This window comes from Aplysia californica, unplaced genomic scaffold (assembly GCF_000002075.1).
Source record: "Aplysia californica isolate F4 #8 unplaced genomic scaffold, AplCal3.0 scaffold00058, whole genome shotgun sequence".
NCBI lineage: Eukaryota > Metazoa > Mollusca > Gastropoda > Aplysiida > Aplysiidae > Aplysia > Aplysia californica.
In genome coordinates this window covers 1256863-1270515 of record NW_004797328.1, presented here as the reverse complement: position 1 = coordinate 1270515, position 13653 = coordinate 1256863, and the positions used below count along the sequence as shown (strand labels likewise).

The 13653-nt window shown below is 39.8% G+C and overlaps 1 protein-coding gene across 1 annotated transcript in view; it reads left to right on the top strand.

The window, feature by feature from the left end:
• Positions 1 to 3836: 3836 nt before the first annotated feature.
• The window catches only part of LOC101847639 (tyrosine-protein phosphatase non-receptor type 23), a 45677-nt gene continuing 35860 nt past the window's right edge, over positions 3837 to 13653 (top strand). Inside the window, exons 1-6 of the mRNA XM_005093123.3 lie at positions 3837 to 3963; positions 9192 to 9266; positions 9430 to 9557; positions 9917 to 10043; positions 12501 to 12635; positions 13067 to 13228. Of these exons, the coding sequence (XP_005093180.1) occupies positions 3877 to 3963; positions 9192 to 9266; positions 9430 to 9557; positions 9917 to 10043; positions 12501 to 12635; positions 13067 to 13228 (714 nt within the window). The 5' untranslated portion in view covers positions 3837 to 3876. The remainder of the gene's footprint in view (positions 3964 to 9191; positions 9267 to 9429; positions 9558 to 9916; positions 10044 to 12500; positions 12636 to 13066; positions 13229 to 13653) is intronic.

The following is a 13653-nucleotide window of genomic DNA, read 5'->3' as shown; positions in this document are numbered from 1 at the left end:
GAGATGGTGCTGAGCGAGTCTCTCTATATTTCTTCCCCCCTCTCCATAATTCTCTCTCTTTTTTTCTAAAAACCCCTTTTTTTTCTTTTGGTTTTTTTTTCCTTTTTTTTTTTTTTCTTTCTTCCTCCCCCGAAGGCTCTCTCTCTCTCTCTCTCTCTCTCTCTCTCTCTCTCTCTCTCCTACCCTCCCCCCTTTTTCTTTGCCCCCCCCCCCCCCCCGCACTCTACCCCATCCTCTGTCTGGTCACACCTGCCTAACGTCAGCCAAAGTTAAAGGACCTGACGAATGTGTCAGGGTACAAACTGTTTTTTGTACACCATGCAACCTCCTTGCAGTTTTTTTTTTTGGTAGACATTCACATTTAACTTCTGATTTTGATCTAACAAAACTCATATTGGTTACTTTTGATTACAATGAGCATAGTAACAATGTATTCCAATAATTCTTTGGCATTGTTTTAGCTATACACGTCTCGCAACTTTTCTTGCAACTTTTGATAATTTTTCTTGCAACTTTTTGCAACTTTTGCTATTTTCAAATACAACTTTCTCTGAGGCCAAGGAGATTAAAAGTAATGGAGGATGCTCTGTAGGCGGTACCGCACGCCTGATAGGAGCCCTCTCTCGCAGCGGAACTGTGGTCTACCTGCGCTGCGCTCACGCAATGAAATCTAGATAAGAAAGAAGGTTTTATTCCGAGATTAGGCAAGTCAATTTAAAAAATGCCTTCCACCTGCGTTGTGTTTAAGTATAAGAACCAATATTATGATGCTGCAGTGGACAGAAGTTTTCACAGCTGTTGTTTTCCTTTAAAAAAAATCTGAATGAAAGTGTTTTTATGCCCCCAGCGACACAATTTAGATCATTAACTTTAATAAGGGGCTGGCTGCGGCGCTACCTGCCAAGGCCAACCCGGGTAGAAAGGGATACACTGTAACAACACCCCAGAAGAAAGACCGAGATACTTGATTTTTAAAAAAAAATCTTATTCTAGTGTGTGTGTGTGTGTGTGTGTGTGTGTGTTTGTTTGTGTGTGAGTGTGTGTATGTGTGTGTGTGTGTGTGTGTGTGTGTGTGTGTGTGTGTGTGTGTGTGTGTGTGTGTGTTTGTGTGCGTGTGTGTGTTTGTATACATATTAAACATTTTAATCAAAGTATAATATATTGCTTTCCAATGTGGGTGTAAATTAGATGCTATGCGCAGCGTACCTTTATTTTGACGGGACAAAATCTAGAGTCTAGGTTTCTACATGTATCTTGTTTTCATATATTTACTAATCATACAACACACATTAACGTGTTGAGTTCAATCAGTCAGTCAGACTTGTTTTATATTTTTAAGCCCATTTATCTCCTAATTACTATAAGACTGCTGTTGTCTAAATGTAGATATCGAGAGGCTCCATTAAAATATGAAATCAATACCCAACAACAATAGTGATGAATATCTTCTTTGTTAAAGAAACACCAAACCATATCAGATGAGGGGAGGATGTAGGGTGTGGATGAGAGTTTGAGTCTTGTTTGATAGAACTATACTCGGTTTGGATCTATATCTTTTGTTGTAGTCTTCACCTAAGATCCTACACTTTATAATTCCGGTCCACTTAAGATTTTGCTGTTCAAAAATAAACCAAACAAAGCAACAATAAATTTTACTGCACTAGTTGTGATAAATTATCCCCTTCTGAAGTGTGAAGGGACTAAAAACGCTGCTTTCCCTATCGTACTTTACTGAACAAAAAAAATTCAAGGGTCATCCATGCTCATGCATGGGATCACACCTCCGCTCTAAATCTCGATGCGAGGTACACGTTTGCTCCAGACGCAAGGATTTTACGATAAAGGAATCACGCCCAGGTGTGAACTCTTCATCGACGCCTTTGATTTTGCCGAACATCGAACTCGCAATAAGAGCTCCTGTCTAGAATCATGCCGTCATATCTTAAATTCAGTTTTAAAAAAATACATTTTTCATCATTTCTTATTATAGTTAAATCTTTTAGCTTCATGAAAGATTATCTTTATAATGTATGTTTGATAATTTTATGATACTTGCATAAGTTTTTTAAATTTTTTTATTTTGCCGATCTTCTTGATTTTTAAACTATATACAACGTAAAACTCTTAAATAATTGAACAGTCCCTAGGGTTTCTCAGTTGCCTAGAACAGTTCGTATCACACACAGAATTTAATTTTTTTTTCTCCCTGTCATTCTTTCCGTCATCCCGTCTGTTGATCACAATCTCTCTCTCTCTCTCTCTCTCTCTCTCTCTCTCTCTCTCTCTCTCTCTCTTTTATTCAATTTCCCCCATTCTCCTTCGTCCCTTCCCAAGGCCCGCCCCTCTTCTTTAATCCCAGCCCCATCCCCTCTTCCTTGCGTGCATTCCCCCACCCCGCCCACCCCACAACGTGGCCCAGCCCGATAAGATTCTATAAAAAGAAACGCCACAGTTCGTGATTTAGCCCACACTCGGCGGCCATATTTGATCCCCACCGCGGCGTACTGCTCGTGGCGCCGCGAAGAGAGAGAGGAGGCTCCATTAGTTCTAAACTCCTTGTCTGAGGCCCATCTCTTTATTAAGATAAATAGCTGGTGGGATCAAGGATCGCTTATCCGATCGGCAAGCAGTGGTCAAAACTTCACACCTCTCAATTGCTATCCTGTCTGATATTGACATGCGTCAGTCTTACTTATCCAATTACCACCAGTGCTTGCCTTTCATAGGACCACTGTTTGACCTATTAAAAACAGAAACGTTTGAACATCTCCTTTGCTTCCACCCTTAGCCCCACCCACCAATGCCACCCCTTACTGCCATCATTGTAACAACGATTCGAGGAACTCTTTTCTCGGCTGGCCGTACGATCAGGGCGTCAGGCATTGGTCAATCTAATTTCACACCTCTGGCTTCTGGATCCAGGAAAGTTTCCGAAGGGGCTCGCTACTCGAGCACTCTCACGGGCAGTCGTGAGATTTCACATCCACACTACACTGACCATCTGCATCGCTCAGGGCTCACATGATGGGGTAACATCTACCCCCAAATTGTACCCCTACTCCTCTTTCTCGACCAGCCGCGTGACCAAAGCGTTAGTTTAGAGCCAGCGGAACCAAACTTGCGAGTTTTGTTTCAAATCAGGGCTGAGCGGGCAAAGCATTTTCCGTCTAAGGCAGGTGAAACCCTCGGAAGGGAGCGGATTTTTCTTTCCGTTTCCGCGTTGGACATTGGACAGGTTTCCGTTTTATACAGGTAATTAAAGAGGAATCAAGGAGTTTAGAATTAATCTCCTTGAGAGGAATATATCAAGGGGGGAGCGGGGAGATTCCGTTAAGACAGGTTTCCGTTTTATACAGGTTTCCGTTAAAGCAGGTTCGACTATGGACAGGGGCTATATCCTCGCTCAGTAGCCCAACAAGATACCAACTGAGCTAACCGAAGGAATACAAAAAGCAGGCTAGGACGTAAATTTAATTTTTATAATAGCCTTCAGAAAGACAGTGACTAAGTTTTCAGAGAAAGAAAAGGTCCGCATAAAAAAAATATAATGAAATTATAACTTTATGATGTCAATATATAGGTGATTATAGGGTTATCAAGTTTCGGGATGATTGGATAATTATTTGAGTGTCAAGTCAACATCTATATTGTTGCTCGTAAAAATGTAAGAATTTCAAGAAGCCAAAATATTAAATTAATCAATCAAATTTGAGTGAGGAATACATGTAGAGTGGAGACTTCCGAACGGGTCAAATTTCGTTAAAATAATTAAACTCTTTTATGCGACATCACTGCGTAATATACACCGACTGGGGACACAGAGTAGAGTACTTCCGGGTTAATCAGATCAATCGTAAATAAGACCAAAGACCAATAATGGAGTCGATGCCTCGACTGCCGATGCTTTCTTTTGAATTGAAACACAGCCCAGATTATGTAGAGTTTGGCCCCAAGCTTAAGCAGGTACTGTAAGAAAGAATTTTGCATTTTGTCCTCTTATTTCAAGAATGGTTCGTTATCTGCCAAACAAATACAAACAGTGTCTGAGTCTGCTGGGTTCTGACTCATAGTCATGACCACCGACCGTTCATAGTCATAGTTTGATTATTATGATTATGATGATATATTTTTACAATTTGCTCTTTCCTTTTTTATGTTGTAGTATCTATCTAGATCTAGATCTAGATCTAGAAATTTATATCTAGATTGCAGTAAAAACTTTGTGATGAGAATTCATTGGGTACATGACAAAGACTATATTTGGCATTGGTAGACCACCAGCATCCAGGCAATCGATCCCTCCTACCAAAGTTTAACCCTAGAAGCGCTCAGCGTTTCACCGGAAGTAACCCGCCAAAAATGCCCCGCCGCCACGGCCGATCAGTTGTAAACATGGGGGTTTGGCAGGGGGGAAACAGCTGATGAGATACCCGAAATGTATGGCCACCTCTATTCTCACCCGGAGTGAGAATAGTGCAGGCGAGTCTTGTGGCTATTCTCACCCGGTGCGTGTTCACCAAATTTTGCGTTCACCCTAAACTACAGAATTCTACACTGTGATAACAGAAAAATTGTAGAATTCTGTGCCGTGAACAAACATTCCATTACAATTGTAGCCTACTAAAAGCGTACAATTTTGTCTGTGGGCAGTGGAGAGAGAGAGAAAGAGAGAGAGGAGTAGCGCGAGAATTTCCGGGCAAAACAAAATGGCGACCCGCGTAGTTCGGCTTGATTCGAAAAGTTAAATAGCCGTAGCATCTTTGTAGACAACCAAATTTATTTACTTTTGTGTTTTAACATCATTTTTTAACGTTGTTTTGGTCAATTTGATCGTCAACACCGATAGACAGTATTCAGAAAGAGACAGAGAGAGAGAGAAGAGGGGAGGAGTTGATCTTGCGAGAACTTCCGGGCGGGTGAGAATAGCCACTTTCGAAATGTATACCTGCTACTGAAAAATGACCATTTACGGCTCAACGGATGATAAAAAGCATATAAAAGCATATATTTGCTTTAAGCTGATAGAATGAGCCATTCAAAAATGATCAGCGATCAGATAAATACAAACAAAGCCGAGAATGCGATAGACTCAACAATTAGTACATCAGCACGGCGAAACAAGTGATAACACATAGCGTGTTGTCGCTCAGCGGGACTGCGTCACTTTATCGATCGATATCTCGGCCAAGAGACGCTCTACGAGGTCAAGATAACTTGCAAAGTCATTGGTCACTATTTATAACTTTGGCCTTTTATTGACTAGATCTACGTCATTTTCCATATAAGGAACACTGGAATTTTCCATTGAAAAGGGTCAGCGTCTATGCCCTTTATATAGGGCCTGCGTGCTTCCCGGTCGAAGTAGGTCAGCCTTATATATAGGGCGTGCGTGCTTCCCGGGTAGGCCGGCTCACGCCCTTTATATAGTAGACTTGCATGTTTGCCGACAATCGTCTGAAATCCGACAATCGCGACTCGACCCGCGAGCCGGCCGATGCTATTGCTAGGCCCACCTGTATCAGTCACACCAGTCAATGTGCGTAGTGCGAGGCCTGGCCGTCTGCCAGCGCCCTCTTTTTCTCCCGTCGGCTTTGTCGGCACTTTCGTTTTCATGCCGACGTCGGCGTTTCCGACATAATTGTCGGAACCTGAGTAGAAATGCGAATACGAAAAAGGACAACGGCCTAAATTATCTACTTTCAGTTTCGTGCTCGAGCGGCCATTTTGAATTTCGTTTGTTGACTAATTCAATTGTTCAGATCGTGTGGATTCATTCAAGTCCGACTCACTTGTTCTAATAACATGTCTAATAGAATCTAGATCTAGATTTATAGATCTTTACAGACCTCAATGGAGGATTCATATTCCAATTCTATTGTGTAAAACCCTAACATAGGTTGTGCTGTAATATTAATGTTGGTAAAAAGCATTTCATCAGGTGCGTGAAGGAATTATTTATTTATTTAGAATCTAGACTCAGCTGAGTCCCTCTGTTCGGAATCGGATGGGGATTTCTAGTTCAAGGCCTATTCCTATTCACTTGTTCTACAAGATCTAGATTTAGTCTAGATCTAGATTTAATTAAATTACTAGATCTATTTTATGTGGAGGATTCATATAATTCTATTGTGTTATTGTATCAAACCATTTATAATAGCAATAAAAATGTTAGAGATGTAGATCTAGATAGGCCATATTATTATGCTCCTTGTTAGTTTTGGAGTGTGGTTTTTAATTTTTTTTTATTTTTTCATTTTGGACTTGTGCTGGCCTTTTTACACGAGGCCCGTGCGCAGGTTCTTTTTTTAGGGCAGGCCTAGGGGTAGGGTTAGGGTTAGGACTCTTCTTTAATTGTGTTTGTTGGGGTGGTTGGGGTAGGAAGTCCTTCCTTTTGAAACCCACAAAAGATCTAGATCTAGAGCCCCTGCACGGCATACCGTCACCTTAGTGTTTTGTGATAACGATTTCCGGAAGTGAACTTTTGTATTACCATAACTTCGGCTCTTTCCAAAACATCGACCCAAAATTTCGTTTCATTGAGAGGCCAGCCTTTCCTGTAGAGGTGTGGAGTGAAGTCTTTAGTCAGATAGTGTATAAAGAAGACCCCTAACCGAGACTTGACGCCTGCGAATGACATGTACCCCATGCCGTCACGTGTCGGGGTTTCTGTCATGGCATACCCCATACTGTCACCCACTACACCCCATACCAGCACACCCAAATTGAAGCACAACTAGGCGTTTGAAAAGAGGAAAGAAGCAAAGACGAACTCTTTTTGTACAGTGGGCCTAAGACAGAACTAATGTTTATTGACATACTTATACGAACAACCACCAGAACAGACTCACATACATCTTACTCACACATAGGTACATGAATGTTTCATTTTACTCTTCCTCACATATCACAACAAACTCACTTTTGAACATCTTTTACTCACACACAAGCACATGAATGCTTCATTTTACTCTTCCACACAACAAACTGCGGAGTGGTCATTGTCGTAAACCAATCCCACCTCCTTTTCATCCTCTTCCCCCTCCTCACTCTCTCCTTTTCTTCTCTTTTGCTTCATCATCTTTGCCTGTACTTTCCTCTTCCTTCCCTTACACCCACTCCATTTCCCTGTTGTTTCTTCTTCTTCTTCCCTAAGTGCTCTCTGCTTCTCCAACTTCGTTAACTTTTCTCCTCTTTTCTCTTCTTCCTTCTCCACCCTTTTCTCTCCAGGGCTTGAAATAGACCGCGGCACCGCAGCAATTTGCCTTGATGCCTTTGCAATTTGCCGCAATGCCCTTAAAATCACAGGGTCAACCGTGGCAATTTTTGCCATGCCCTTGTTTTTAATGTTTAAAAATGTGACGCCATGAAAATAAATCAATATAATTTGTCCTGTACTGTCACTTGTGGAAAAAAAAAGAAAAGAAAGTTATACAATGTACAAGCGTCTTGTCGGGTTCGCCATCGTGACCGGTCATTGAACCTACATCACAAGATATGGCATCGTGTGAGCACCTGTTGTTGGGGTCAAAACATGAGGGTGGATTAATATAGTGAGTTTTCACAATTGTCGTTTTTCTAAAAACGTAATTTTTTTGCAGTTTTTCCCCTACTCTTTCCTTAGTACTTTTGTCCTTTTGACCTGAAACTTTCAGGAAACATAGATTGCAAGGCTGCCATCAATGTAACATAGAGATGATTGCGAACAAAATGCTTCTTTTTCATTAGCAAGTGATTACGCAACTTACATTTAGAAAAAGTTTTTTATACTTTTGAAAAATTCTCATTTTTTTTCTCTCTTTTGCACTTATTGAAAAAACCCCGCTGTTACTCTGATAGGCTCTAGTTCAGATGGCAGTTGTTTCCATAGCAACTGCCGTAGGTATTCCAAAATAAAATTGCGTATCAAGAGATTTTACTGTGCCGAACTCATATGTGCACTTAGATTTGATCTCGGGCAACAAACATAGAAAATTATCCTCAAGGGTAGCTCCTCCCGTTAATTTGTGTTTTCTTTAATAAACAATCTCAGCATTTCTCGTTCCATAATTTTACTTTCTCCTCAAAATTGTATACACAAACGCTCAAGCATGTGCACACTTACACACTCACACACGCATACACACTTGCCAAGCAGTTGGCGATAAAACCAAGTGACGTAGCCCATGGCACGCTAAGCGGTAAAGCTGGCCCACCATGGTGAGATCTAGTCAATTGGCGAGGGAAGTCCCGGAAGATGACAAAAATAGATGGCGGAAATACGTCATCTGTATTTGGGCCTATCACAGAGGTGTGCTAGGTGCTTGCTGTAGCTTCATGTCATTTTAACTGTTGCTAATTATGTCACTTTATGACAATGACAATGAGTTGAATAGGAGACTTGCTATTTGCTACCCCAGACTCCGATTTAATGAACAATATAATCACGTGACGCACACGTCTTGCATGCTCCTTTTTTTGTGGTTTATTTTTGTCAAGGCATGCCATTCTGTCCGAACAAAATGTGAAGATGCGCTTGTGAATTCTCACTGCACTGTTTAATTTATAATTTTTTCCTTACAAACTCTTTGCAGTACTTCTTTTGTTTTGTTTTTTAGAGCGTTTTTTGTTCCACATACTTCCAAAAATAGGGAAAACCTAATCGAAAGACACAATTTTAGAAATAATGAGTGTGCAGATGTATCGCAGAGTTTAATTGAGAGTTAAGGTTGGTGAAGATTACCTGAAGAAAACTTTTGGCTCTTCCTTTGTTTATTTTACTCCCTGTTTTAAACCAATCAATATTAATAGCTTAAACTGAAAAATCACTTGTGATTCTGAATTTCAGAATAGTAATACTTCTGAAGTCATTACTTACTTTAAATCAGTCTTCACAATAACACGCACGCACGCACGCACGCACGCACGCACACACGCACGCACACACACACACACACACACACACACACACACACACACATATATATATACGATGACCTCATTGTCAAACCATGAAAAGCTTCTTATATTTCTTGTGGCAACAATTACTTCAAGTTCGTGAAGCTTGAAGCTGTTTACTACTCAGGTGAAGGCACTGTAGCAGCCTTAGTTTAAAAAAAAAGCTGAGTGATTTCTATCCTGTATCTTTCAGATACAATTATCAGAACAGTCCTGTCTTTGTTTCTTATGTTGTTCTATTTTTTTTTTTTTCACAGTACATCAAAACACATTATGGAGAGGATCCAGCTTTGTACAATAAAGCTTGTACTGATCTTGAACAGCTTCGTCAGGTGAGAAGAAAAGAGGTTATAATCCATGTAAGATTACGGTTGTATTTTTATGCTCACTGTCTGATGTCTTATACTTTAGAGTCCTGAGACAAGCTGGGTAATTTTGACTGTATTCATTGTGTCTTGATTACGGATAACCTTGTCTGTATTTTTATCATGCCAGGCTGCCATCCAGGTGAGCCGTGATTATATGGGATGCACCACACTGAAGAAGTACTATGCTCAGCTCCAGTATCTGCAGGGCAGGTTCCCAATGACCAATGAGGGAGAGGCCGCCATCGTTTTCACATGGTAATAAAATCGAGATGGGGAGTTTGTGTTTGCGTGTGTGCATTTAAATGACCTTACACATATCTGTTGTGGACACAAGCTGGAAGGGGGGGGGGGGGGGGGGGGGGTTGGAAGTGTCCAAACAAGCCCACGATACTTTCTGATGGGTATGAGGTATATGTTACTGAAGATATTTTTATTGATAGAATCTATTATAGAAGATGTAGATATGTTAGTACAATTTGGTTTTAGCTCCACTTCTTTTGTATTGTTTTGCTACCCCCCCCCACACACACACACACACAAACTGTTATTCTGTGATGTTGATGTGCTTCTTTTTATATATAGCTTTTGTAAACAAATTGGTCGATGACTTTCAGGGAAGACATTCAGACTGGCAGAGAACATGTGATCATGGATATCAAGTTTGAGCAGGCATGCATCTTATATAACATTGGGAGTCTCCATTCTTTGCTTGGGGTTCTGGACACACGGCACAATGCAGAGGTATGGGAGCTTTGTCAATTGATAATTGCAAATGTACAGAATACCCCTGTTGTGGTTTATATTATTAGAATTGCATCAAACAACTTAAACATGACATAGAACATTTTTTAAAAGTGCTTTCTTCTTTTATAAAAGCTTTGATTTATCATTTATGATGTAATTTTTAAATTTATGTTTGCTTTAACTCAATCCCTGCGAAGCGAAGACTCATTCGTCGCCAGCCGAACGCGGTTTCCGCGGAGGTACGACTCAGTCGTCGTTTCTCAAATGGTTTTATTAAACAGTTCGTGCTGCTATTTTCGGCAATATTTGCCTCTTCCAAATGTATTTGTATCAAGACCGGAAACTTCACTGCTAGTTTCGTCATTAGACAGCTTTTTAAAGAGAATTATGCGTGGTTTCTTTAGTCTGAAGTGTTGATTGAAATAAAGCATACCCGTTTGTTTATTATGGCAACAATGGCTTGGGGCAATGGTTCATGCAAAACAAAAGCCCCGTAAAGCTTTTTGCTGGTTGACTTGATTAATAAAGCTTTTAAAAAATTATTATTACATTGTTATCCACACTGACTTAGACTTCAATCGTAATTTTCAACTGGTGGGAATAGCTGTGACGATACTGACAACAAGGATGAAATTGACCAGATTTTGAGTGGGCATCGTAGTCTATCAGGGGTTGTCAGTGAGTCATCCATTAGTTATAACCTGCCCCGAAGGTCTAGATCTAGTACTAGCAATGTCAGCTAAGGTGGTACAACTGCTAGTACTAGATTTAGTAAAAGAATAGAATTAGGAGTTAATTGCAGGTCTAGGTCTACTTAACGGGAGGAGCTACCCTTGAGGACCATTTTCTATGTTTATTGCCCAAGATCAAATCTAAGTACACATATAAGTTAGGCATAGTAAAATCTCTTGATATGCAATTTTATTTTGACGTAGCTACCGCGGTTGCTATGGAAACGGCCACCATCTTGAAAATAAACAATGAATTTCAAATCCCTAAGGCTTTCTTATTTACTCCCCAAATTTGACCAAATTTGATGAGAGTATAACTGAACCAGACCCTATAAGAGTAACTGCAATTTTTTTCAATAAGTGCAAAAGAGAAAAAAATATGAGAATTTTTCCAAAGTATAAAAAACTTTTTCGAAATGTAGGTTGCGTAATCGCTTGCCAATGGAAAAGTGTGATTGTTTTTGCAAATGTCTCTCTGTTACATTGATGGCCGCCTTTCCATCTATGTTTCCTGAAAGTTTCATGTCAAAGGGACATAAACTAAGGAAGGAGTAGGGAAAAAGCTGCAAAAAAATTACATTTTGCGAAAGACAACAATTGTTGTGAAAGTTTACTATATTAACACATCTCATGTTTTCAAAGGCAATTTATGAGGAGAATAAAGACTTCCTTAATTGTATCCATGCTATTTTTAGACCAAAAAATTTGGTTGATCTTAAAAAATTAGCCAACATAAAATTTGCATAGCCTGACCCAAAATCTGCAAAATCAAGGTCGCTCCTGCCCTTAACTGTCAGTGGGGATTTGGGTTGTGGCTGACTTATCATTTCGTGTATTATTTCAATTACTACAAATTATTGAAGAAGATCTGTACTCGAATACCAATTGTGGTATTATTACAAAGGTGATTTACATATAAACATTTCTGTTGCGTATCAGTCTGTATTTCATGGATAATGGTGACAGCAAGTTGGATAAAAATTCATCAAACTAGCCAATTTCTTTATTTTTCAGTTATTATCCCCCCTATATGGCGTAATTACTCTTACATAATAAGGCAAAAAACCATGCAACCCATCTATTGTGATAGCATATTCAATTACCTTTCCAGTAGTATCAAATATATGTACTTTCAGCGGAAAAAATATGGCAACAGAATCAATTTGTCGTAATAGGCCTCCTGAGAAAATTAATTCCTGCGTTTTTGGGAGGTCAGTGGAAAAAAATTGCGGGCGCAAAGAGTTACAAGTGAATTAAAATTTGTGTGTCTTTGCTAAGATTGTGAATGTAGATATAGCAACAAGTGCTGAAAATTTGCCAGTAAAGAGTATTTTGCTTTGTATGTAGAGAAAATAAATACTAGTCCATATGTAGAGCTAATCATTCCTGTGCCTGACTTTTGCACTCTCTTTTGGTATTTGAAATTTTCAAAGATTTTAACAGAAATTAATTTAATTTTCATGCGTAGTGTGTGGTCATTTGGTGGAATAAGTTTTTTTATTTATGTTTATTGTGCAACCCAGTTAGAGAGAACATTTTCCAAGGCATTGCAAATAAATATTTTTGTTCCTCTTTGTCATATTTTGTTCTGTCCTACCCTCTCTCCCCCTAACCCTCAATTCATGTATAAATGTACTTGACTTTTTCATTTTTGAGCTATTCTAGCCTTTTCTAACTCAGAAGGACTTTGTGTATGTGTTTCCAAATTCCAATCCAAACACAGGGTATGAAAGTGTCCTGTACACACTTCCAGTGTGCGGCCTGGGCCTTTGAACACTTGAGGAATGAGTTTGCCACCTCCTCCATGAGCACAGACATGAGCTACGAGCTGCTGTCCTTCCACATTATACTGATGCTGGTGAGATGAGAAGATTTGATGTATAATTGTTCATTTTTTCCTTTGCCTTTTTCCCCCCCCGGGGGGGGGCCGGAAAAATTTTTGGAATTTTTACGTGGGTCGGGAGAGAGAGCCTTTTTTCCCCCCTCGCTTTGGGATTTTTGGAAACCCCCCCCCCCCCCCCCCCCCCCCCCGGCCCATTTTCCCTTGTTTTGTTCAGTTTGTTATAAGAAGAAAGTAATGTGAGATGTAGAACTCCTTTTGCTTGAGGGTGTAACTTTTTGATTTTTTTATCTGTTATAAAGCAAACTGGTATATTCCTTTAAATGGAAGTGGATACTTTATTCAGAGCTTGTGTGTCATTCTCTTAGACTTTTATGTTAAGTTGCGATTGTTTGCCTTACATTTGGTGTGTTGATTTAAACTGTGTATGATTTTTCTCTGTATCAAAGGCCCAAGCTCAGGAATGTATTTTGGAAAAATCTATGATTGACGGGAGAAAGAGCAATATCACCGCCAAAGTAGCAGCCCAGGTGGTGGAGTTCTACAAGGATTCCAGCAAAGCTATTGACATGGCAGAGAAGAAACAACAGATCAACTCCAGGATGCACAAGGTAGGAACGTCTGATTGGGTCTCTGTCTACTTCTCGTACAAACTGTTGTGACAAACAGAAACAAGAGTTCTGTACATGGTTAGGGTAGGCATGTAAATACTGATGAGTCATTTGGCATTATGTATTAGCTTGTGAATATGAGGATTTTATTCGTTTTAGAGCAATAGCCAAAACGTGGGACTCTGTTGAGACTCAGTGGTGTAAACAAATTTTTCTTACCAATTTGACTCTCTTTTCTGTCAGTCACAAATTGACATTTAGTGCTCATATTCCTAGAGTATCAGAGCAAGGAGATGTAGGGATTTGGAGATATGGGTCTATTGGTTTGGCAACTACTGTATTTCTTGTATATAACAGTGATGACAAAAACAGATAAGCAGCAAGGCAAATTATATACTTTAAATTCCATTTGTTTAGTAAACAAA